This window comes from Echiichthys vipera (assembly GCF_963691815.1).
Source record: "Echiichthys vipera genome assembly, chromosome: 9".
NCBI lineage: Eukaryota > Metazoa > Chordata > Actinopteri > Perciformes > Trachinidae > Echiichthys > Echiichthys vipera.
The window spans coordinates 12,400,776-12,428,440 of record NC_139834.1 but is presented as its reverse complement, the minus strand read 5'-3'; the positions used below and the strand labels follow the sequence as shown (position 1 = coordinate 12,428,440).

The window sequence follows — 27,665 nt, the reverse complement described above, 5'->3', positions numbered from 1 at the left end:
CAAGTTCATCTTGAGATGCCTTTACACACTGTAACAGTGCCCCATGATTCTCAACACTTCTGCGAGTACAACACCTTGTTTCTTTGTAAAATATAGGTTATACTTTTGTCCTTGCTTATTCTGTTTTGTCATCTTTGCTTGTATGAGTTTGATATTTGTCAGGTACTTTAACTTCTGCAGACTGAAGTCTGAACTATGCTGTACCCCTCAGTGGACTCAAAAGAGAATTTCATGCACATCAACAGGCACATTAATCTGTGATATATGGAATGCAATAGCTACAACCCCTGGGAGAAAAGGCACATAGTTTGGATGGATCCATTATGCAATTATTTTTTAGGGCTGGCCCTGTCTGCAGACGGTGGGTTAAGCCCCAGGCAGAGCAAAGCAGAGTAGGTTGGACAGATGTAGTGGAGCATTATATCAGGAGTGCTGGTAAAGACCTTGATAGTCAGAGGATTATGCTCCCTGCGCCAGTTCTGTGTTGAGGTTCACAACGCTGGCTATATCCAAAAATGCTTCAGCGCGCAGTAATTTAACTCAGCTTTTGACAGTCAGCAGGATCATGTGATCATGTTTGACCTTTGTGTTCAGAGGCGTGTTGGTGCCATGAAGACCAGTGGCAGCAAATCAATACTGATGACTCATGGACTGTATGTCTATGCCTGCTGATAAAACCAGACTCAAGACATTAGGACTATACTGTAACACTGACCTTTAGTGCACTCCCTTTATAAATCTCTTTCAGGCACTAAGTAGTAATCTTTGTGAAATCCCTGGAAAATGACTGTCACTATATCTCCGTTTGTATGGTCACAGTATCTGAACACTTTCAGTCCAGCTTTGGATGAATGGCACAGAGGTTAGGGAGGAGCCTGTGATTATCCCGGTGAACCTGATGAAATATGACAGCTGTTAATAATGTAATGTGTGGTTTATGGAGGATACTGTACAGGGGTTGAAATGTCATTTAAGCGCAGTGAGCAATTTAAAGAATGTGGTGCTCTTGAGTAAGACTGATTCTCAGATCTTGAAAGGTCATTTAAGCATGGAGAAAATGGGACTTTTAATAGTGTGTGCTTGAAAAATTAAACTGTTTAGCCCACCATCTTTTGCATTTACCAAGGTCAGGGACAAAGTGGAAACAGCCAATCAGAGCGGCTCAGATGACGATGATGTTTCTTAGCTTTATTTCAGTTTTTTTTTTTCCTGAGGGAATCCCAGGAATTCCCAGGTCTTCTCCTAATCTGCCTTTGACTGCATACATCAAGAGGGAGGGTCCAGCAGCTGCTGGAGGGCTAAAGGTCATGTAGTCATAATCTTGAGCTCTGGTGACTTGTGGTGGATTTTTTTGCTATACTATTGGCATGGCTCTAGGGATGGCTTTGTTGTTCTGTTGGTTGGTGGCTGTTCAATCCACCACTCTGGTCCATATATATTAGGGCACGACCGATATGGGATTTTTAAAACAGTGCCGATTTTAGAGGGGAAAAATTACTCATATGGCACCTGATATAGTACAATTTTTGAGCGGAATGAAAATAGACCTTTTCTTTGTGGATTTTGCACAGATTTGACTTTGCAAAGGTACCCATAAGGCTTATATTTAAGCGTGATTAACATTATTATAGGCTATATTTATTATGCAATGTATTACAGTGTCAACCAAATCTAAATGAACACCTAGAAAATAACGAATAAATAAAAAAACAGAATACATTTAAAAAATGTTACTGTATGTTTTGGATGAGTAATAAAAACAGCTATATTTGTATTTATGTGATGCTAATAACATCCCTAACATGTCTACTAACTTGCTCCTTACCTGAGTGCAAGAATAAATGTTATGACTTACTTCACATCGAAACTGCTGAGAAATGCAAATCAGAGATCACAAGTCTGAATTTTAAACATCACAAGCAAACAGCAGATGCTAATGGTGTTTAAACAGACACTTTGTCTTGATATCTGGAGGATATCATTTACATGAGTGGAGACAAGAAGCACAACCTTCAGTGACATGACAATCGTGAATTGTTTTGACCTTAGCCTAGGTCAAGCATGGAGACACAGCTCACTTTGTGCTGTCAAGCATGTCCCTTCTCCCTCTTACCATGGTGGTTGTCATTCTACCTATGTAGCCTCATAGGGACCTGACTTGCACCTACTGTAAGGAAGCAGGTGAAAGCAGTTACATGAAATAACTGCCATTAACTGGCCAGTATGATGGAAAACCCAATAGAAGCCCATTCTGGGTCTCAAACCATCATTTCACTCTGATATAATTTTTATATATATTTTTCATTCACAAAACACAAGTAGACAGGTTTAGCAATCCCTGCAACACTCAGTGAAAAAGTTTAGACTTCTACTTCGAAAGAATAGTTTATATATTTAGTGAAATACGCTTATTCCCTGTCTTGACTCAAGCTAGATGAGACGATTGATACCACTCGTCTGGTTAAATCCATTGCCTGTACACTTTTGTTCACTGCATGCAGCTTGTCATAATAGGATTGCTTCCCTTTTCTTTTGAGTTAGAATGACCTATTTGTATTATAGTCATCTTGTATACAGTGTAATGTTGTTCATACTGTATGCAAACTGCATGTGAGCTGTGCTGTTAGTGTTAGTTGGCTTAAAGGGATACTTTACCCATTTGAATCAATGTCTGTATTGTGTCAATGTGTGTGTTCAGAAGAAGAACACACACATTGAAATTGACATATGACCTTGGCCCTGTTTCAGAAAGCAGGATTAACAAACTCTGAGCCTAAGACTGAGCTCCGAGTTGACTAATGCTGCAATCAACTGAGTAGGTTGAAACTGGGCATAAAAAGCCACCATCATACAGTAGAGCTCCGATACTATGATTCACCATGGCAACAGGTAGATAAGAGACAGAGCATCCATTCTAATCCTGTGGACGTCGAGATATTAATGCCTTTATGCAGACTGTGCACATTTATCTTTCAGAAAAGAGCAGCTTTGAGTCAGAGCAGGGAAAGTGTCAATAAATGATGCGTTCTCTATTCATTCCTAGTTTAAAAATATAGTTGAATATTTAAAGACATAGAGACATGATAGTACAATCACAATCTGATCTAGTAATAATGTGATTTGCAGATTAAAACACAGTAGATTTAAATGTTAGACACTTATGCTCAGCAGCGTACAGTAGATTTATTTCTGCCCCTTCAACTGAAATGCTGTTAAAACACGTTCAAACTGTATGCAGAATATTTAAAAGCTCACATTCAAACTGCACTCTGCATCTACACCACAATTCTGCTCACTCAAAATATTAACATGTAGCCTACCTTCTATTATTATAGGAATTAAGTTTCATTGTCGTAACCAATCACATCAAGAGTGATGGAGACAACTATTCATTGATCCTTAAAGCTTCATACTGATTTTTACTATTTAAACTGAGATTACACATAATTTACCATAAACACTTTAGTGGAACTGCCCAAACAAACTGTTTGCTGTCTGCACAGAGTCACAGTGTTAATGGAAAAAGGACATGCAGAGGTTTATTCTTATGGTTTATTGAATATTTCAATGTGAGGACATAAATAAGCCTGTTCAAAGAAATGACAGTGCATAAAAGTTGGTACTTCAGACAGTCCTAAGTAACAAACTTGTATCCAACCAGGACTTTGATTCTGACATACATTAACTCCACTGTTTAAGCGATTCGATATGCACTTTGATACGTTACCGCGGTAACTGACTCAGTTTGTTACCTCTCTTTCTGGAACCAAAAATACAGAGTTTCCCCTCATCTCAGGGTTGACAAACTCACTCCTGCTTTCTTTAAGATGTTATCATTAAATGACTTCATAATGGAAAGTAGAAAAGGAAGAACAAAAAAGAAAAGAACATCTTACAGCATGCATAACAGTCACATTCTGTCCCAAAAGAAGTGGCAGATAAAGAGTTTCTGCTACTGAATGATACATAAGATTGTCTGCTGCTATCTTTGGTTTCCTGTAAATGGAATGCTCTTCCCTGTGTTTTGTTTTTCCTTCTACACGCCCTTTAGAAACAAAATGCATAGGGCAGGAAATGTGATGCACCACTGATAGTAGAACCTGTGGTGCCAAGTCAACAGATTTCTCTGTGAATTCTGCAGAACAGACTCCTGGGTAATATTGTCGGCCAGGTTCTCAGGATGTAGGACTGTTCCGCAGGTATTGGTAATCATCTCAGTTTGCACTGAGCCACATGTGGATCCATAAACTCATTCACCTGGTTAATTGCAACTCCCCAGGAGCTGGTTGAGCAGAATCAGCAGAGCAAGAGTCATTTTCTGTAAATACAAAGGTAAAAATCCGGTTTATTCACAATTTCTTGATTTCAAGCTAAAGTCTATGTAAACAGACGGTTGGTGTAGTACTCGGGCAAGAATTAGCAATCACACACGTATCAGTTTTCTTCTGTTAATGACTCCTGGATTGCCTGCCTTGTCAGCCCTTTAGTCCAGCAGTATTTATGCTGACCCTATGCAGTTTTCTCTCCTAATGGTGTTTGTTTTTAACAGTGCTCTACAGTTACTTCCCCTTGTATCCCCTTGTGCTCACTTAGGAATTAAATGATAAGTAATACAAGCTTGGGTTCCACAGTTTTGCAGCACGTTAGTGATAAATCACTTTTCATGTGCAGTTAAGTCTGACTGACTTAAAGGCTTAAGCAGACTTTCAAGCAAACACCTGGTCTGGTCGGTGGCTATTATACGTTGTAAAGTGAAACACAAAATGGAACGTGGGGTTGTTATAAATGTTTTCTGTGCATAATGCAGGAGAGGCTGGTGGTTTAATCAGAGTGGATTCACAGCGATATGAACCTGTCCTCTGGGGTTTTGAGAAGAGCGTCCGTATGTGCTTTCAGTTCTTATCTCCGTGCTGGTGGATGCATCTTTCAGCCCATATTAAGCATTCAAACTTTGTCCCAGGCCCGGCTAGCCAACCGAGTGTAAACAATATGTGGGACGCTGATGTGATAGCTGGAGAGATAACTTCTTCAGCTGCAGATGACAAAGAGCTGATGCGACATTTCCTGCACAGCCAGTTTTACTAAATGTGCTAAAACGGTATTCTAACTTTAGATCTTTAAACTCAAAGGTAACTTGCTACCTATGACACCATACAAGACAGTTTACTGAAGCAATGCCGGCATTGTTTGTGCAGGTAGATCTTTTTTTCAGGCAGTCATTTTTCAATTCAGTATGAATCCCAGTCAGTGAAGAAGCATAAGTAACCTTTAGTGATAAAATATTGATGAATAACGTGACAAATCATTGCCAACTCCAACTTTCTCCCTGTTAATGCCCTAATGGAGCTAATATGGATGTTTTAATGTTGATGAATGAGCTGCAAAGCTCTCAAGTTGTTGATTCTATGCCAAATATCGGGAAGAATGTGTGCCAGAATGTGTGAGACAAACAAACAAGACAAAAAACAAACATGTAAATTAAATCTACAGGCAATGGATACAGTTTATCCATATTTTGTGGAGTGGTTAACATTCGTTGCACATTCAGCTGCTACTAAACTGTAATTGCTTTGATGCTCAAGACCTGCAGTTAAATGTGTCTGAGAAGTTCAAGCAGCTGCAGGATTACGCAAATAAGAGTATTTGATGGAAAATGACTGTTAGAAAAACATGTGTTTAGTTGTATTCTAAGCAGCGATCTGAAGTATTTTGTGGTTATTATTTATGTCTCACTGGTTTTCGGGGCTTTGTTCTCACTTCCATCTTGACAAGAAATTAAATAAATTGTGTTGGATGAATGCTGGTTGTTTTAAGGTCAGTAAAGTATTGGGTGTGGTTAATGCATCTTGAATAAATATTAGATTTCATTGTTTTAACTTTGCTTAACTTTAGAGCTGAAATGATTGTTCAATTAATCCAATAGTCGAGTAGCAGAAAATGAACTGGCAACTACTTTGATAATCAATTTGTCAAGAAGAAAAAAATAACATATTTGATGGTTCCAGCTTCCCCAATGTAAACATTTGTTGATTTTCTTATTTGAAAACATCTTACATTGTAGTAAACTGGATATCATTGGGTTTTGGACTGTTTTTTAGACATAACAAGGAATGTGAGGACATCATCTTGGGTTCAAGGGAACTATGATGAACTTTTTCTTACATTTAATTGACTAAAAATATCTGCAGATTAATCGATAATGAAAAAAAAAACGTTAGTTGTAGCCCTCCTTAGAAATTTAATTTAGAAATACTGATCAAATATACTGTAATCATATGTAGAAACTTGGATGAAAAACAATGAAATAGTTGCATTAACCTGAAAAACAGCAAACATGTTGCATAGTGTTTTGCATCATGTCACTGATTTAGATTTTTTTTTGTACTTGTGTCGATATGTCAGGTATTTTGGTATATTTCATTACAACATTGATCTGTGATAGCATTGATGTTACATGGTACATCTCTGATGAGTTTGGAATCAAGCCAGAGGAGTTAATAGTCAGAGGAGTTAATCAATAGATAATGAAGTATTTGATAAAGGTTCTGTTAGGTTGTCGATTTTGGCTTATACTGAATTATCTCTCTAAAGTCACTGGTGGTTTTATATTTTCCTTCTGTTGAGGCTGCAGACGGTGACTGTGTTTTGGCTTCTTCACTGTAATTTTCTGCTTAAGAAAACCTCAGCTGCCCTTTCTTAAGTCCCCTGGATGGAGTCTGTAGACTGAAGATTGGCAAGTTCATAAATAGTCTACCCCAAGCCAGCGTAATGTCTTTAGGAGGTGTTTTGGGACCCCTTGGCAGAAAATAACAGCATGATGAAGAAAGCTGTTTCTTGGGGCTGGCGGCATCCACTCATTTACCCAGCGATCTGCTGAACAATCAGTGTGCCAAACCAAATTTACGAGCACATGAACTCCCTCCCCCCAGCAAAGCCCCTCTAATGAAATACCCCTGCTAGATTAATGTCCACACAAGGATGATTTGCATTCAGACCCACCTATAAATCAACCAATGGCTAAAGACAATTTGCAACTTGTACTCAACTGCAGGCTGCCTTAGTCTGTAATGGACTGTACCTCCTTGCATTTCTGTGTGGCTACAGTCAGACCGGAGACTCTGACACACTAAACCAGGCACAGCTGACCTCTGGTTCCCTTAATCAGGCCTATTAAGATGGAGTTGAGGTTGGTTTGTGTCCATTACTGTAGCTGGTTGTTCTATGTGAAGGGATAATGATGACTTTAACAAGCACTATTTACTCTATCGATGGTGTTACTGGTGAAGGCCACACAAAGGGTGGTTGGATAGTACAACTCAGTCTGGCAACCATATCATGTTTAAATCACCAAACTCAACTGTCTCACTCAGTTTGACTTTTGATTTTAACAAGCAAGTCCAGCTATTAATTCCTGTGGCATTAGATAATGGAGTTTTCAAATTAGATTGTGGGTGCTTATGTGCAGCATAATGTGGCTTCATTACAGGCATCCATTTCCAAAAACATTGGGTGTTTAGATTGTGCTCACTCTCCGATTCCGTATTCGTAGCTAGGAAGAAATTCTGGTGTGAAAGCAGAGCATTGTGCCTTATTTGCATTCTGCTTCATCTGCCAATAGGAACTTTTGTAGGATTGAGCTGTGTTGGTAACTTGCAAGATATGTATGGCTTTTACTAAAGCCCCAAATCTGCGATCATTGTTAAGACATTATAAAAGGTGGTTTTCATTTCAGTGTCAACCAGTATGCTCTAGTTCAGTATGATATACAACGAATGAGACTTAAAGGTACCCTGGAGATTTTGACCACCAGTAGCACTATGAAGCCATGTTTTTATGAGTTGGACCTGCCAGTGCTTTCACGCTGCTCACTGTTCTACAAAAGGAGGTAACGCACCACAATAGCAATGCACCAGTTAAGGCAGAGAAGAGTGCTTGCTAGTATGGATGTAAACAATGCCGGGCTCAGAATGAAAGAACATTTTTTTATGAGCAAAACTATTCATTCAACATTTGTTAGACCTCAAGGAAACACACAGTAATTTAGGTGAGTAATAATGAAACTCTGTTAACAAGAAAACTTTACAAGGCAGGTAACGTTACATGTCTGCATGCTAAAGGTGAAGCTACGATCAGCTTAGCGTAAAGCATAACTTGTAATTTTTACATGTCTGTTTGTCCTTTGGACAGAGCTTGGCTAACAGATTCCCTCTGTTTCTAGTCTCTATGCTAACTTAAGCTAGCCAGTGGCGGTATCTTTAAATTTAACTTAGAGTAAAGACATGAGAGTGGTAATATTCTTTTCAACTCTGGGCACGAAAAAAATGTACTAGTATATTTCCCAATATGCTATGCTATAATACTATTAAATGCTACACACCTGTTTCCAAAAGAGTTGGGACGTTGTGTTAAATGTCAATATAAACAGATTGTGACCGTTCCCAAACACTTACAGAGTGTTAAAGTGTACCGAGTGTTAAAAGAAGGGGTGATGCAGCAGAGCGGTAAACATTACATTCTGTTTTTATTTATATTTTACGTAGCGGCCCAACTCTTTTAGAAACAGGGATGTAGAATTTACTCAGGGTAACATGGAAAGTTAAAACCCAGTTTCTTTGTTTTTGTTTGTTCTGTGCTACTGCTAACACTACCTAAATTGTTCTCAAATTTCCTATTTTGTCAGTTTGTGATAAAAATGAAATAACTCAGCCAATTCAATTTGTTGCGCACTTTGTTTACTCTACACCCTTTTTACTTCAAGCTAGCTGAGTCTTCAAATCTCTATACACCCTCTTTTATCATTACAAACAGTGATCAACACGAAAGCAGCACACTTGGCGTGGCCACAAGGCCAAAGTACAGTTGCTTGTTCATTTATTTCTTCACAGTTGAACCAATTATCCGCCTTGCAGCTGTCAAAACCAGCTGATGCAGCAGCTGAATCGAAGGCAATTTGTAGCATAGTACCTGTGGAGAGCTGTTTGAAAGGCTGCCACCAGGTGTAGATGTGTGTGTGTGTGTGTGTGTGTGTGTGTGTGTGTGTGTGTGTGTGTGTGTGTGTGTGTGTGTGTGTGTGTGTGTGTGTGTGTGTGTGTGTGTGTGTGTGTGTGTGTGTGTGTGTGTGTGTGTGTGTGTGTGTGTGTGTGTGTGTGTGTGTGTGTGTGTGTGTGTGTGTGTGTGTGTGTGTGTGTGTGTGTGTGTGTCAAGGTTAAATGTGGAGTCTGAGTCAACAGCTAAACACAGATGAGGAGCCTCCACTTACACATTACTCATCATGGGTAAATGTCAAACGCGGACTCCCTCACAGCTGGTTGGGCCTTTGACAACTAATATGTATGCTGAAAGTTCTGCAGGATGTAGTTTGGAGTCAGTTTTGCTGATTCTCATGTCTTTTTTGGCAAAGTCATAGTTTACCTTCAGTTGGCTGATTGAGTGACTTGCAGCTTCAACAGTTTCTTTGCTTCCACTCTTAGGTGTTGCACTATAACCTCTGGCTGTGCTCCTAACCCTGAAGATTCCGAGGGCTGATCTAAATCCAAGCAATATGTTCAGGAATGTAGCCAGAGTGAATGTTTTCTTGTATCCAGCTTTCTGTTTTAGGTCAGGTGCTTTTAAAGTCAAATTAAGAAGAAAGGGCAGTCTACCTTTTCGTTGACACACTTTGATCTGGGATTTTAGATTGTATTGAAATCAAAATATTGATGTTTCTGATTGTAATTGCATTTTTATTGCCACTATGGGTTTTTGTCCTGAACTAACAGAATATTTACCATGGCATGCATAATGTAAATGCAGCCAAGACAGATGACAGGTTTTCTAAAAGTTCATCAGTAAAGGTGCTTTATATCAATTATTTTGTATTAGGGCATGGTCAGATGCCTGCACAATGAGAAATGAAAGTGGGCGAAGGAGGCAGACTGTTTTGAGCCGTTTTCAGCTATGTGTGTGTGTGTGTGTGTTTGTCTGTCTGCCTGTCTGTCTGTCTGTGTGTGTGTGTGTGTGTGTGTATGTGTGTGTGTGTGTGTGTGTGTGTGTGTTTGTCTGTCTGCCTGTCTATCTGTCTGTCTGTCTGTGTGTGTGTGTGTGTGTGTGTGTGCAGACAGCCAGTGGGGGTCACGCACCACTAACTCCTTAGAGATACATAATTTAACAGCACCATGAGAAGCAAACCACTACAGAGGACTTGTCTGACTCATTAGATCTGCTCAACCAGACATATTTCTGCCTGTAATTAGTTGCTGATTAACACAGATCATTTAGGTCTCAGTAATATGAATGGCACAAGTATGCAGTGCACCCAGGAGTCCAACACATGATGAATGCCCTTCATTTATGCATTGGACTGAGAAAAAGTCCTAAACCAAGGGAAGCAGACGTGCATGCACCCCATCAGACAAATAAGAGCAAAATCCACATCAAACGCTGACACGTCCTTTTACCTCGACTGCAGTGTTCTTTTTGCGAAAAATAGATTGTTTAAAATACTGACAATAACTGTGAAATATTGCACAAGAACGCCAAGCTTCACAGTGTTCCTCTGTGGAACCTGTCAGTGTGAATGAGCTGTTACAGCAGGTAACTGCAGGTTCAAGTCATTGATCACTTAGTGACAGTTTTGTGAAGGCCTGAGCCACAAAATTGCAAGAAGTAGAAAGTTTTGTAAATTCAGTGTTTATTCACATGTGATTTATTCTTTTTCATCACAGCATGGATGGGGTTTGTTTGCTAGAGCTTGAAGCGTTGCATGACTGTCACGGTTTCCGCTGAACGAAACAGCATATTCAATAAACCCAATAACTGTTTCAGTGACTTTGGAAATAACTCTGGTCTAAGCAGTTCAGTTAAGGACTGATTCAAGTTCATAATGGAACTCCTGCTGTTAGCTTCTTTGAGCATAGTCAAAGATTAAGTTAGGACAAGTTGTCCTGATTTCAAAGTAGAAGGATGCAAAATATTACGCAAAAAGAATGTTTTGCATACAATATACTCTCCGGTACAGACTCAAAAAAAGAACTCTTACTGGGAAAACATGTCATCAATCACTATAATTACCTCTGATTTTCTTCTGAATTCAGGAAAGGAAATAGCCACACGTGTATTGCCTCTATTGCCTTAGCACTTTTTTCTTGTTGCGGTAATAAGGGTGATGAGGCGCTAGAAGACATTTCTTCAAGGCTAACCCTCCTCAATATTTTAAGTAAAAAAAACAAATAATAGGTTTATAATTACATTGGAGCAAATCTTTTCTGGAAGAGAGAGTAAAACAGCATTAGGGGAAAGTACCATATAAAAATATGCTAAAGGACACATACAAAACAGATGCACAGGCACTGGGCAGTGAGATGTTGGTGTGTGCATCACTTCAGCTGTGTAGCCTACAAATGTTCAGATTCATTTGAAGCCAGGTACGGAGCTATGATTAAATGAGCAGACTAGTGCATTTCTGTAGTCGTGTCCAGTTGCACTTACTCTTGCAGAAAGGCAGATTGATAAACTCTGACTCAGCATTTTTTTGCGCTGGGTGTGCCCTCTGCCTGTTTCCTCCCTCACAACAGGAAACAGGCTGTCCTCATTGCAACAGGACCACAGGAAAAAAAGGGCACACATGTTTACCTTGAAAGACACGCACACACACACACACACACACACTGACATGACGATAAAATAAGTAAAGCCTTTTTCTCATATGAACTCCAGATAATGTCCAGTAAGGGGGGGGGGGGGATTTTCCATCCTCATGATAGAAACGCCATCAACATGCTCACTTGCTTGCTATGAATTTCTTTGCACAATGAACTGCTCTATTAACACATGGGCTCAACTGGGCATTACATAACCTTTGTACCAGGAGCTGGCTGTCCGTTTGGTGTCTGGTCCAACTGATTTGGACATTTGCATTCTTGCTTACAGGTCCTCTGTGTACTTTCTAGATGATTTCAGTGGGAAAGGGGCTATGTAAGTAAAGATTATTTAGTAAAGTACCTTTCACAGAGAAAGCTCATAACGTGCTTCCCAACAGTAAAATTGTTTAAAATAAGACCATAAAATAGAAAAAAAAAACAATCAATAAAACAAAAAAATCAACATACAAAAATTACAAACACTAGATGGCACACTTTGAGACAGGCCAGTTTGAAACGGAGAGTCTTTAGCTGCTTTTTAAAGGCGTCAACAGAGACTGCAGGTCATGAGACTTTAGGAAGAGTGTTCCATAGTGTATAAGCCACTACTTCAAAGGTAAATAACCAAAAGACAGCAGTGTACGATTTGGTTTAAGGAGGCAGCTGGGTTGAAGTCTTAATTTTGCCACTGGAGATTTGGCTTTTCTGTGGGCCACAGTGGGAGAAACCAATCTCACAGCTTGTGGCTACTGTGGAATGATACCCTCAATGGGATTCGGCATTTCATGTATTATTAAAAAAAGGCTTTGGGAATGCACCTGAAAGAGCCTCAGTAGTAGAGTTTCTGCGCAGTGCAGAATAAAACCATTTGACTTGCATTCTAACTCCCATTCACATTTCCATCATCATTAGAATGATAGATTCTGCTTAGATAAGGCAGTACATTCATGTCTAGACGAACGAGCTTTGTCTAGATTGCAAGCAAAATTGATTAATACTTCATCAATGTGCTTGTCTCTTATAACCATACATTCTGAAGATCTGTTTCACTTAACCTACTGCAGTTTACCTCAAATTCAATCAGTACAACCAACAGGTGGTTCAGACTGAGCTCTGTTGTTTCTGTTTCATTCCAAGAAGCAACTTACGTTAATTGCAATGCTGCAGGTATTTTTAATTTCATGAAAAGGAGAACATGTAAAGTACTCTGTTGTCACCTGCAAGCTTAACTTAACAAGCCCGTGGCTCACAAATCAAGTGGATAAAGTGATGAAGTTCTGCTTGAATACCAATGACTGATGACATCTCACACTCTATCGATCTTTTTCCCGTACAATGTGACAGTCTTGCAGAATGAATTAAACTATCCAGGCATGACCTAGGATCAAGATTTGTGTAGTTTCTTAGTACGGTACAGTAGTTGCAGTAGTAGCAGTAGTAGTAGTTTGTAGAAGGCCTTCCTGTATTACAGAGGAACTGTCCAGGGTTCTGACTACTTCTTCCTTTGTATAGTTTCCTTTGAAGATGTGTCTGTCTGCATGGCTGGTTGCAAGCAATGTAAAAGATGGACGGTGGACGTATCATTCAGAAAAACATTGGTGAAATATGGTTTTGGTTTGATCTTTTTTTTTCCAGTGATGCATTGTATACACAGCAATCGATAGCTTCAGTAATTGCCATTGGATCCGGACCGTGGCATGTGTGTCAATGAATCTCATCCTACCACTGCATTATATTGACCCAGCTCTAGTTTTCACCTCAACCTAATTCCACTGTCGTAATGGTGTTTGCTCTAATGAAAACACCAGCGGTATCAAGTTTGTTTCTTTGCTTTATGGAATAATTAAACGATGCTTTGACGTCTTTGCTCATATACCAGACAATAGAAAGCAACTGTTTAAGTAGCCTAACATAAGAGATTCTGTAGAAGTGAAAAGCTACATGGCTAACAGAAAAGAAAAAACAGACAAGTAAAGTAACTAAGAGTGATGAGATGGGGGGGATCACTCAGCCCAACAGAGAATAAGACACAGCATTATAAAACAGAGGATCAATTTTTCTTCAGACAGTACACACCTAAGAACCTCTGCAGCTTCGGTACCTAATGGTATAGTAAGTTACTGTTTGAATTCCTCATTGTTTTCTCTGTGTGAAAAAATGAAAAAAAAAAAAGGTGACAAGGGGCTCATAAATTTGCCCTGATGCAGCCATGCAGTAGCATTAGTGCCCCTTAGTGCTATGGTTTACAGAACAGGTTACATTTTATTTCTCTTGTCTAAAGAGTACTTTCCTAACTCCTGGGATGCCATATACTGCAGTTCATTTATAAAAGTGCTTGAAGTGAATTGATTTAAGTTTCAGATTGTCAGTTTTCCCAACAGAGTGGCATCACACAAAACAGCATTGTAAGCTTAATTGTTGGATGTTTGCTGCTGAAATGCACTTTGGGAGTCAGATTTGAGTTCTCCTAGCCTAGCAAGCAGACCAATCTGCCAAGCTCATGTTTTATTTGCTTTGGCAGATGCATGGGGTCCCCCTCACTTTCAGACAGCAGACTAGAATCTTGGCGGGTCCAGATTTGAAAAGTCACACATCACCACACGTTTCACTGCACTGATTGGTTGTAGGTCTGACTAATTGCATCCAGTCGGCAGGTCCGACCAGTGTAACACACCAAGTTCACAAAACTGTCAAGCCAGGCGGCGCTGATCAAATAAGAATCAATATTCTGTTCCTATATTGCCTATTTCTTGCCTGTCAGTTGATAACCCCCCTTGGAAATCTAAAATGAACTACAAGGTTCCAGACTAAATTGCATTTGCAAATTAGTTTTGCGATGTCAGGCTATACTTCTCTCTTTTATGAACTTTTACCTTCCGCTTTTTTCTTGAACAACCACGTATTCTCTTTTGTAACAGTGAATTAACCATGATAGTTTAAAGCTATGGAAGATTTGTTCCTATGCAACTATGAATCACCTTAAAATTGAGTTTTACTTCCAGTACAAGAGCTCCCCCAACATAGCTCCTGCCACTTCTAACTCTATACCCAGGACCTGAAAATGAAGCAGCCATCGTAACTTTAGTTATTTCCACCTGTGATTGTTCTACTGTGACATGTCTGATGTGAAAACGACCTTTTCACTAGTCATGTTTGAGACCATGAGGTGTTCAATGTTTTGTCCAACCTTATTTTCCTACATAAGAAAGTTGCATAAACACCAAAGCACAAAATAGCTTTTGCATCTGCAAAGGCAAGATGCTGCATTCATAATAAGCACTGCATTGCCAGAGGAGACATTTTTTACATAGCCAGTGGAATATCAATGTATAATTTTGTGAATGTCACTATGTTGTGGCTGGAATTTTAAGTGTGGCCATTTTTTTAGGATGCTAGATGGATCTGTTCAAAGAAGTTGCAGCCCTCATTGCAAGAGATCAAAACTTGGCTGCTGTAATGAAGTTGCTGAATCAAGTGGTGGTGGTCAATGAGGCGTTTTGTTACTGTAAATGTCTTTGGACACATTACTGACATACTGCAGCATTCGTGTTTCTACCTGCTCAACAAAATCGATGAACCAGTGTTTTTTCTGTCTTCCAGGTCTGAATGTGACTCTTCCAGAATGGTCAGGTAAGTCCAATTGGTCAGGTGTGTCAATGTTGCTTTGTCTTCATCTGCTCAGGATTGTACATCTGCCTGAATTTTGTGAATAGTTTCTCTTAAAACAATCCGAAATCCTTTGGTGGGAAAGGCTTTGAGGAAGACATGGTGTTATATAAGTCTTGTGATTTGAGTGTGTAAAGCTGAATATCCTGGCATCGTAGTGTTACCCAGAGTGAGTGGTTTTCCTCTGCCCGAAGTATTGAGGCAGGCCTGATGTGGTGCCTGTTATTGGTGTTGTTGGATATTACAGAACGGAGGGAAATGATGAGATTTCATGTCAAGTGCAGTCCAAGGTCACATTCCACTGTTGTTGGTTTAGTCAATGTGTAAACCTTAGTGGCTGTAGATTTGTGTCTCTGCTGAGTGAAAATGTGGGCTAATTTTAAAACTGTAACGTGAATTCATCATTGCCGTGAACACAGCAAAAAATATGGCTTGCATTTAAGAAGTAGACGGGCTTGTCTCACTGGTAAACACTCCTTATCTGCAGCTTCTCTCTTTAGAGACGCCTCACTGTAGCATGCAAACAGCCTCTTCCTCTGTAGCTGTGACCCACCAGTGTCTAGACAAGTTGAGCAAAGTGTGGCTGAGCCTGTTCTGTGTTTTAGTGGAAATTTTTCCAGGCCATGTCTGTTCTTTCCTTCGGCGCTCAACTGTCTGCGCTCCCCAGGCCGCTTTTCTTCTGCTCTAAATGTCCTATCACAAATTTGAAGCAAATCCAGTGGGTCACAGCCTGGAGATGTGTGCCAGTCTTTGTCTTTGTACCATCGCAGCAAATGCGTTTGTGCACACGAGAGTGAGAGACATGCATGTGAAGTTCGTCTGCAACTCCGTAGCATGCCCAATGGAAGTGTATCAAAAGAATGAAAAAATCCTTGTAGAAAATAGGTTCTATTAAAATTGAATATGTACTGTATAAAATCAACTAAAATCAAAAATATCTCATCAGTTTCAAATCACACTCAGCATATCTGTATGCTGTAATTAATGTTATTTGAAGATTTAGAAGTCGGAGTGTTTTTACTTACTAAACTTTGCCTAAGAAATTGCTTGAGGAAAAAAGAGGGATTTTTGGAGCGCTTCGGAGTGTGTGTGGTTACAGAAAATGCAACATTACCACAATGCTCCGGGTTCGATTCCAGCATTGGGACCTTTTTGTTGCATGTCATTCCCCTCTCTCTGCTTCTATTTCCAGACACTGCCTTTACACTGCCAAATAAAGGCGAAAATGCCAAAAAATAAACAAGTCAATGTTCAGTAATGTAAGTCAGAAAGTGTTGTTACTCAAAGGATATTTTGTCCTCATCTCTGTAAACGGCAAGCAGTTTGTTTCACTGCCATCACTGGCATTCAGCCTTGCTATGCAGCACTCAGTATTGATAATTTCAAACTGGCAACACATATTTGCTGGAACACATCATCCAAAACAAAAGAGTGTTTAAAATTTGCGGTCATCATAATGTGGTTTACGCCAGTACAGTGTGCAGTATTGTGCAGTAGTGATTCACTTGATAATACTCTATATTATCCTCCAGTGCAGTGTAATGAACATTAACTGGGGAAATTGTCTTCCATACCGAGCAGCTGTTATCATGTATATATATTGATACCATAAGAGGATCTTCTTTGTTATTATAAAACGTTTTTTTTTTTCATTCTTCGCTTGTGCTTCTGCTGATGGGAGAATCTAAACGCATAGCAGTGGAAATGAAGGAAAAGGCTTCAGAGGCAACAATCCCATCTTACCAAATTGATGCTTTGATGTGGTTGGAAACCTCCCAAATGGCAGCAGCCCCTCTGCATATCGTTCTTGGTCGTGAATTTGGCCCCGGTTCCTGGAATCTTCCCTTCATTAATATAAAGCTTGTATGCCAAGAATGTTTTTGTGCTACTGTATATGTAGCCGAGGTTCGATCATCATATGCACATCTCTACCAGAACATTTATTGATAATGTGACTTGTTTGGCAGCTGCATACATGGGTTAGACGCAAAAGCCATGATGTTTCTGAATTAAAGTGATTGCAGACTTCTGCTCCGCTTTGAGCAATAAATGCGATGGCACTGATCCTGCAAATTAGTGAAAGACTTCAAGAGCAGCTCATCTCCCACTGTGTCAGGTGCAGTCGGTGATACTGCAGTAATGTTATGCTGCAAGGCTAAACATGTAATTTGACAAGATGTGTAATGTGTTTTATGCAGCCTGACAGTGATTGTAAAACAGTTAATTAAATAATATGTAATTGGACAATAAACAAGGGAATGATGAAGAACTTTAGTGGGTGAATTAATTAATCAATAAACAGACCATATGTCAAAGCAGTTTGTATTGTCAAAATAAAAACATTGTATATTTGGACAATACAAAGTAAAATACTTTTACTTTTTTTGCAAATCAACATTTTAATTAATTCAGTGTTGTTCTCTCCCCATTCACGTTTTGATTTGCCAAATCGTTATTTATATGAAATCTGGGGCTATGATTCTGCTAATTAGCTGGGGATGCACCAAGAGCTCTCATTGGTTATGCTTCATTGTTTCCATTGCACCCATCAACACAAGACCAGGTGGTACATTAAGTGAGCAAAGCAGTTCCACTACAAAGCTGTGTTCATTAGAGAAATACTATGCCAATTCAAGAATGGCATTCAGAAAACATTAAATTCTGCTTGTCCTATATGCTGCTTTTCCTATATACATCAATGATTTTTTCTCCTACTCCACCACTGTGTTATGTTGTTAATTATGAAAGCAATGGAAGATCATGAGGATTTTTATCTTATGAGCAACTGAATGCCGGATTGTGAAATGTAATCGCCACTTAATACTTAATGATGCAATTGAAATTAGAGCTGCAACGACTAGTCGACTAAGTGATTAGTCAATTGAAGGCAAAAAAATTGTCTATTCATGATCAATTTATTGTGAGTCATTTTTAATGCAAAAACGGCAGAAAATATATTTGCGGCTTGGACAGACAAAACAAGACACTACCTTGAACCATGGACATGCTTTGCTATTATCTGACATTTTATTAAAAAACATGAAAAAAAACAATGAAACATAATCGTTGCTTGGAGACCCAATTGAAATACCACTGAATTTGTAGCGTTGTGATATTTGACTTAATTGGTGTAATTTTGTTCCCTTGAAATTCCACTTGTTTAAAGTAGCGCAATTATTAAAAACTTGATATTTCTTTGCCCCCATACTGATAAAGCTCCATTACGCTCCTCCCTATAGCCTGAGTGAAAACTTTCTCTATGCTGCTGCCTCTAATGCTTTCCCTGTGGATAAAGTATAAGTATCTCATTGTAATTATTCAGTAGCATCTCTTTAAAGTGTAGCAGCAGCCAGTTTTAAATCACTGTGACCATTGCTGGGAATCAGTCACATGATTTATCCTGGCTCCGAGTTCCCTCTTGTATCAGGGCTCAAAGCTGTTTAAAATCACTACAACTGCCAACACAGCACTATGCTGACAAGACACAGCAGACTTACAGTGACTTACATCTCTCACCCTGTTAATATGCCACACCATGACACTGTTTAATTTTTTTTTTGTGGTACATGGCTTGGTAGGTTTCATTATCATTAATAATGGAAAAGCCACTGAACTTGGCACAGGCGCTATAAATAAATAAGCCATGCTCCCGAAGGATTGCTTTGCACTGGTTAGATAGAAGTTTGAGCGTGTGTGTGTGTGCGTGTCTGCATGTGTGTATGTGGAGAGGAAGAGATTGGGGATCAGTGACGAGGGGATACTCCCGTACACACTCCATGGCTAATGAGAGAGGAATAACAACATGGCGGTGTTTAATTGGTCTGCTGTTCTGTAATCAGAATAGATGGCTTCATTCAGATGTGATTAGAACCTGGGTGAGATCGGCAGGCGAGCACTCAACAGCCTCAGTGACCTGCTTTTATTGGATTGTTCTTCAGTGAGTGTCTGATGATAAGATGCTGTCCCACTCCCTGATGCACTTTTGCGCTGCACTCATTCATAAACATAGACTAGCACACGACAAAAGCCTACAGCAGAGGATCAGTCTGACACGTTATCGCACCAATTGCAATGAGAGTGCAGGATGAAAGTGCTTTTGTCTACCGGTGAACAGTTTTTGAAATTCCATTTGTGCTCTTGTCTTGTTAGTTATACCTGTTTACTGTTTACTACCCAGTGGGCTTGTTTATTATGATGGATGGTAACTGTTTAATTGGGAGTGTCTGAGAACTGAAAGGCTAATTGCAGTTTTAAATGTTAGTGCTTGGAAGGATGTAGCCATGACTGTGGCACTTCTTTTTTTATTTTATTATTGAGCAGAGCCAGAGAATTGCAGTAGTGAGTTACTGGCAATATGCTGGGGGAAAGCCTCGCCTGGGTCTGCGGCTTTTATTTCCCTTAAATTCTCCACGGAGAGTTGTGGAAACAGAGAAGCAGGGATTATAAAGCCCTCTCTACCCATTATTGTAGAGATGACAATGAAGAGAATAAAGCTTTAGCCGGGCTGTTGTTGTGGAGGTCAAAACCTCTCTCAAAGTATGTCTCAAAACACCAGTAAGTAAAGTATTTCCAATCAATTTAAACATGAATTCAGGCCATCTTGTTATTGTATTTGATATAAAAGTTTTGTATATAGCAGAATCAAATGCCAAAGGAATGTACAGAAATGGGAGCGAAGAGGCCGCCCTCACGCAACTTATTTTGCGCCTAACGGATGAGGCATTCGCTGAAAAAGCGATGGAGCTGCAGTTTTGTATCTGCAGGCAGGACATTTCTCTGAAACGGCACAAAGCGTGGATTGAACTGTGCTTAATTCACACAGAAATGTAACCAAAAAAGAGCTGGCCGGCCCTCCAGTGCACTGACAGTAAGTGTCAGGGCTGCTACAAACCGGTATCTGCAGGGAAGATGGGTGACAGTACTGTGTTACAGGACCAGGCTATTGCAGTCTCTCACCCTCAGCCGGCACTCTCCGCAGGGACCGCACAATCCTATCGTCTTCTCTTGTCTCCTTCCATCTCTTGTTTCTATGGAGAGTGATGCTCAACTTATATGGGTAGGACACTGAGCTCGTCTTTGTCCTTGTGCAAGTCCCTTTTAACTGAGCAAACTGGATTTCAGGTCTAAATCAGGCAAGACACCTTCCTCTACAGGAATTAAACAAAACACAGCATGTGCGTGCTGCTGTGTACGGTGAAAGAAAGCAAAGACAATGAAGGACTTTTGAGTCTGAGAACATCTCTCCTGTGGTGGAACACAACTGCCATTTTTTTGTTTTAAATGAATCGTTGAAGTTTGTGCATCAGTCCCTGCTCTGACAAGTCTGAAACAAGGTCTGAGTGTTTGGCTCTGCAGCTCTATCACAGTAACTAATGAAGGACATGAAGGGAAATTCACACTAATTCAAGGTTCACAGCTCCTAACTCCACCAGAGCAGCAACATTAGCATTTCTTAAATTAATAATTCATTATACTGAAACAGCAGCAAATGGCAGCAGCCATGACACAATAAGCCATCGATATTACTCAGGGCCTCAGTGCAGGTTTATTCATTCGGAGCGCAAGCTGTGTTTAGGAATGATTGGTGCTCATATCCTTTGCTAATTTTTTTTTGTTTTTACAAAATGCATGAATTAAATAAGGAAATCGAGTCTCATGGAATAACGTTTTATCTGACTGGACAATTAGCAATTATTCCTTCAACATATGTAATTTGCCTAAATCATTTAGCTATGGCTATCATTGTAGGCTTGATGGCTTTCTGTAGCAAACCAGATGTGGCTTTATAATTCTGATGAAGACCTCATTCCCTGAGAGAGATGGGTACGCTGTTGGTTTTTGACTGAAAATTGAATGCCCGAGAAACGTGCCTGGCCTCTCTGAAACAACCTGCCCAGCTCAGTGAAGCCCTTAACAAACAATAGACGAGAGAGAAATGCCTCTGTGGAAATGGTATCCAGTGGAAGGAGATGAGAAATGTCAGAGCAATGATCAGTAGAGGACAAAAGCGCTTTAACTGCAGTACACTGAGCACAAACTATGAAGTCGTGCACACACTACAAAGTGTAACCATTTAACCTTAATACCTTTGATCAAAAAGGTTGTGTTTTTTTCCTCGTTAAATTTGAACATGTTTGAACATGTTTCATGAGTCAATTTTAATGTTTATTTCCATTTCCGTATTTGGTCAGAGCCAAAAATAGATAAACATGTACTTTTGTGCATTAAAGTGTTAGTGTAAAGTTAAAGGGTATGGTTCTATATTAAATGTAAATTAAATGGTAAATGGACTTGTACTTGCATACCTTTGTAGTCTTCTTACTACTCAAGGCGCTTTACACTATATGTCACATTCACACAGACATTCACACTGATGGCAGTGGACACCTACATACCATCTAATGTAATCTAACCAATCACACCACATACACACACCCAGCAATTTGGGTTATTAGTGTCTTGCCCAATGACACTTCGACAGGCAGACCGGAGGAGCTGGGGATCAAACCGCTGATCTCTTGAGTAAAAGACGAGCCACTCTTACTCTGATCTACTGCGCCCCCCCCCCCCCTTTTTTTTTTTTTTTTTTTCTAAACTGAAATGGTTTATTCGTATTTTAAGCAGAAAAAGGGAAAAAAACATCCTTTGTTAATGTCAAGAATTGCTTCTTCCATGGTGTGGTCTGGATGGTGTTACAGTATGACACTGTAACGATTTCTGTCCATCAGGTCTGTCACACCCTCCCTGAAGAGTAAAATTTGCCTGTGAAGCGTTGGTGGTTGTGCAGGTCAAAGGGACTGAGCACCTTTCTGATGCCCATCATGTTGCATATTAACAGTTGTTCAAAACGTATCCGGTGATATGATTAAAGTATACACAAAGTACATGGTAAAAATGTCTTTTAGTACAAACAAACTATACTCATAATAGCACTGTCAAGTGCACTTAAGTGTAGTAAAGTATACAATATGTATATTTTACTAATTATGCACTGAAGTACAAAAAGTGCAATGCTAGTAAATTGAATATCGCAGGCTTTAGGTGCATTACTCATGAGTGCACATGGAAAGATACATTCCGTACAAATTAGTATACTTCTGTCACACAAATGCAATAGCTTAATAAATTAGTTAACTTCCAGGTAGTGCTGTTTTTCCAAGATCCATAGGATATCACATAAAAGCACCATCTGTAGGCCACACAACAATGATACATCAAAAATGTAATTAGCGTATTGATGTACTACAATAAGTTACTGGTATGTTCTCTTCAAGGATTAGCAAGTTAGGAAGTCAGACTGGATTGAAATGTATGGAAAAACTGACATATTCAGAAATGTAAAAGATATGGTTCTCTTTTAAAAGTAGTCATCATCTCACTAATAATATATACTGTACGGTATATGAGTTGCAAACAATGATCTTGTCTTTAAGTGGAATATTTTAGTGCTCAGCTTAGCTTTCATGTGACATTAGTAATATTAAGTTGTTTTTCATTTCATTTAGTTTTTATTTTCGAACAACATCTAAAATAATAAACAAAAAACTTAAAATACAAGACAGAAAAGTGGAAAAAAGCAAGAATAAGCGAAACATTAATACTCATAAATAAATACTGTTGTCCAAAAGGGAGTCGGAAGAAACAAAATGCTTTTATATGTTGCTGTGATGTAAACTCTGGTAATACTGTGTGATGGTAGTTTGAATTCATGTTTTCCTGTAAATAGTATACTGTTACTATGAGGAAGTTACAGTACAGTGTTCTGTACTACCAGGTTTGCCACATAACAGAAATGTGATACAGTACTGTTAAAAATAGTCCGTAAAAATGAAGGATGCAGAGGTAAAACCATGAAAGTCACAAACCCCCAGTGGGAAAACTCTGAAGGAAAATGGGTGATTTTAATAGAGCACTCTTATAACATTTAAAGGTTACATGTGCCCTTCCATGTCAGCAGTCTGAAATGTGTGTTCTGTTTGTCCCTCTGTAGGAGACATGCATCCCTACCTGTCGAAGTCACAGAGAATCCTGGAAGGTCAGTGTCTGCAGGCTGCAGAAGAGTTGTCCCCTGCCGCAAATGGAAATCGGCTTCCTTTGGGTACAGTAAGATTTTTAATGTGCTTAATATTTGTCCCACGAGTACCACAGCACTTCCTGCAAAATGACACAGAAGTATTTTTCACATCTTACCCTCGCATTGCAGTTCATGTTGATGCCCTGGGGATTACTGTGGCACATATCGGTCACGACAGTTTGAAAACTTTGCTGTGTCCTAATGTTGGAGTCTCCGCAGCTGTTCTCCAGTCATCTGCTTTTTTTATGACACAGCAGTTTCAGTGCTGCAATGTTGTTCTCCCGATGTGCTTCAGTGGCCAAATGCACTGTAGGAGGAGACCATTAGGCCTATTCTTAATGAAATATGATCCCTGTGTATATGACCCTACGTCGCTGCTCACCCATTAGCCTGTGCAGAGCTCAGAGCCTCTCTAAAAACAAGGAGAGATGAGCACAGGCAGCTGCATCAGTGGGACAGACTTAGGGTGCTTCAAAAGGCTGAAGAGAGACAAGATACCTCCTAGTGCTGTGTGTTTCATCATCAAAAAGCAATGTGCGCCTAATCCATAGCCCACTTTTGTCTCATGTGCAGCCTAAAAATAAATCCCAGTGGTGCATAGTGGGAATGTGTTCTATTTTTAAAGAGCAGCGTTCAAGCTTCTCATGAGTAGGAACATCTGTGGGTTGTTTTTAGACTTTGGTAACGCTGCAGAAATTAGGAATTAGTTATTTCTCTCTGAATAACACCTCATTCATATTGTCTTCTCTGTGAAAATGACCTACACAGCAACAGTAATACGGGGGTGGGGGGGATTAATCACAGCCGAAAATCTAATAGGTTAAATGGATCATGCCAGTAAAGAAGATGATGGCTGTTGTCGGAGGTTGATTGTTTTTGTCCTCAGCTCAGCAGCATTGTTTGCTTCTTTTTGGGCTCACACAGACACAATATATTCAACCCCTAATTACTGAATGATGAGAGTCAAATACCTGAGCGTTTTGACTAAGCTGATTTATTTCAGATGGTTGCCTCATTACTCTTCCCCGAAGACAATCATAAGAGATAGTTTCTGTGAATACTTTCTGTGTATATTTTCTGGTCAGTTTTTAATCTTTGGATGTCAATGAATGTGAGTAGGCGGAACAAACACTGAATGCATGCCCTCTATCAAGGGTCAGAATCCTGCACACACCTACTCACACTCACAGGAAATTTTAAATGACAGGACTAACTAAAAGTTGTTGCAGCATACATCAATCTGAAAGTATATCATAAAGACCTTGTTATTTCCTTTAGAAAGACAGGAAGATTACTTGACATGATGTGACAAAGGTCATGGGCCAGATTTGAACACTAGGATGTAGCAGTTATGTCTTTAGAGCAGCGAGAAACAACCTTCTAAACATCGTTTTCAAAAAGAAATGTGAAAAATAGGGGGTAATCATTCTCCACTGAAGCAGTGGGGCTGTGTGAGGCTCTCAGGGAGTGATTGATCTTTGTGTATTTCCCCACCGTGTGTGTGTGGCATTAAGAAAAAGGAAGTACTAAAAGTACCAATTATTAGCTATGCCATTTGTGAACTGCTGTTCCATGCCCTCCGGTACGCTGAATCGTTCCCCTTTTTAGATGTTTTGTGTGCGCATATTGGAAAAGATTAAATAAAACTTTAATTATAGGAACTGTTTGTAGCTGTAGGTCAGCAGAATAATGATGCAAAAAAGGTGACTTGCATTTAGCCATTGCAGCCATAAGATTGTTTTTAGACATCTGTTTGATGCAGCTGTTTAAAAGTTTCATTAATTCCTACAAACTTTAGAGTTTAAGAAGGTACAAGGAATGAATGGGGCAACGTTTGTGTTGGAGCATTGTTCACAGAGAGTGGCTCAACATGCTTAACGTTAGACTTGGGAGCGATCTCTTGGGATGACCAATCGCAATCAAAGCAGGAAGAGTGGCTGTTAGACTGTAATAGCAGAAACGTACCCCAGGGATACATCCGAATTGTTGCTTCTGCTGAATGTTTTTTTCTTTACATTTCTTTCCTTGTTTGCACTCCTTGCACTCATATCACTCTGTACCTGTTCTTTCACGCTGTCTACCTCTCGTTTCTCTGCCTCCTGCCCCTGCAACAAAGCAATCACATGCATTTGATCAGCTCTAGAGCTACACTGACAATGTAATGGCGCCCATGCATGAATGTGCATATTTGAGTCAATGTGGTTAAGTAATGAGGTACTCTTTGGACGGATGATGATTCTGCCACTGCTAAGGCTGCTAAGATGATCAGCAGAAAGAGAGTAGAGTAAATTACTACAACAGTAAGCCCACAAAACTTTCAAATTGTCAGATTGATTGTGTTCACTTCACTGCCACCAGAGTCGTAATAGCCAGTTCATCCAAATGTTTGGAGCACAAACTGGGAAATTTGGCTCACCAGGTTTTTGTGATCGAAGGACCTGTTTTGTCTTTTCTAAAGGTCATACCACACAGACAGAAAAGGGGTGAGAGAGAGAGGGGATGACATGCAGCAAAGGGCCATGTGTCAGAGTCAAGGGCTCAACCTTTGTGCCCCATAGTAGTTATTCTTGATTTTACCAATTACATTTTAGTTTTTTATTCAACATGCACTTGATTAAAGTGGTGATTGCAAAAGGAGAATCAACCTTATTTATGGCTGCTACTAATGATTATTTTCAGTATTATTTAATCTGTCAATAATTTTTTTTAACTAATCATTTTATCTACGAATCATCACAATTTGTGGGAGCTGAATGTAACGTCTTTAAACATCTTGTTTTGTCTGAACAATAGTCCAAAATCTAAATATTTAATTTAAAATACACAGAAAAGCAACACATCGGAAATCAGAGAATATTTCTCTATGACTTTCTGATTGATTAAACAACTGTAACAATTAATCAATTATCAAAATGGTTTCCGGATTAAATGATATAAAATCTTATGTTGTTCCACTAATTTGACTGACCAAACTGTTTTCTTGATCGCTTCACTAGTCCAGATGATAATTCCTTGAAATTTATAAACTTAAACAGCGAGATGTCTTTGCTGAGGCCCAGTCACACCAGTTCAACATCAAAAAACTAGTGCCGACAAAGGCCGACTATGTCTTTTGCCTTTACACTCAAATAAGCCACAAACACTACAGCCAACGATGTTCTGCACGTGTGTGAGAGGAAATAACTCTCCATACCAGCAGGCGGAGGTAGTCTGCATTTCTCATTCAACAAGAGAAACTGGAAGACCGACGGATGGACAAATTCAAGAAGCTAGTTAGCCATTAACAACACAAGCCATTGTTGAAAGTACAAATTATATCAACTGTGTATGACATAACATCCGAACAGATTCTGCTAAGAAAAAAAGCTTCCCCCTATACAAGTTTGTTTTGGAACTAACAGCGTCTCAACTTTAGCCATTTGATTTACTTCCCTCTTCCCTTCCGTTTCTCTTCTCTTGCACTGATCATCAGCCCAACTGTGACCGATGTCCGACTGTTGGCCTGGTGTGTCACAGCACTGAATTTGACTCCAAGATTCCACACGTGTGAACATGCAAGTGACGCATCACCCAGTTAAATTACTGGGATGTAGAATGTGTGATGATGCCTCCAGTGCAACAGAATATCTGAACTTGAACAGAGGTGGTAGATTACCCAAACCCTCTCAGAATAACCCACAAACAAGTTTCTCAAGGTGTTAAATCTCTTTCCACTGGTGACATGCCTGTAATGCTCACTGGCACAGTGCCTCAAAAGCTGGTAATAAAACATGGGCCTGTAGACACCAGAGGAGAGGGGGAGAAGTTATAGTGAAATGAAATGTAAAGCATAAAAGAGCCAAATGTTAAAACAGGGAAAAATTAATTAATAAAATGAAAGAAGTTGAATAATCTTTTTAAATGTGTCGACTACCAAGTGAAAGAGGTGAAATGGCTTCTTGATCTGCTACGCTTTATTACACTGAAGTACAGCTACAAAGTACAGCAAGCATAGTCAATGTCATAATAATAACAGTGAAGAAAAAATCCAATTCAAACAAAAACAGTTACAGTTTTAAATATATTTTTGACAAGGCAAAGCCACAACTCCTTGCAGTTCATTATGTACACTGCCTGCCAGCCTGCTATATCAGCCAATATTAGCTTATTAAATATATATTGGTATTGATGTATATTTCCCCTAAAAATTATGAGAAATTTCAGTACAGCAATGTCAAAATAGATTTACGGTATACAATGTCACCATTATATAGTTTAACGTTAAGTCTTGATATAATTTAAACAGATGATTCATAGATTTGACCCCC

The 27,665-nt window shown here is 39.4% G+C and overlaps 1 protein-coding gene and 1 long non-coding RNA gene across 2 annotated transcripts in view; one reads left to right on the top strand and one right to left on the bottom strand.

The window, feature by feature from the left end:
* Positions 1-23,648, bottom strand: part of LOC310951697 — a 33,523-nt gene extending 9,875 nt beyond the window's left edge. Inside the window, exons 1-2 of the long non-coding RNA XR_014593343.1 lie at positions 23,475-23,648; positions 23,292-23,376 (exon numbers count right to left, since the gene is read on the bottom strand). This is a non-coding gene — a long non-coding RNA (uncharacterized lncRNA). The remainder of the gene's footprint in view (positions 1-23,291; positions 23,377-23,474) is intronic.
* Positions 1-27,665, top strand: part of iqsec1a (IQ motif and Sec7 domain ArfGEF 1a) — a gene marked incomplete at its 5' end in the record, with an annotated part of 93,008 nt that overhangs the window by 706 nt on the left and 64,637 nt on the right. Inside the window, 2 exons of the mRNA XM_083920058.1 lie at positions 15,219-15,248; positions 23,275-23,382. Of these exons, the coding sequence (XP_083776184.1) occupies positions 15,219-15,248; positions 23,275-23,382 (138 nt within the window). The remainder of the gene's footprint in view (positions 1-15,218; positions 15,249-23,274; positions 23,383-27,665) is intronic.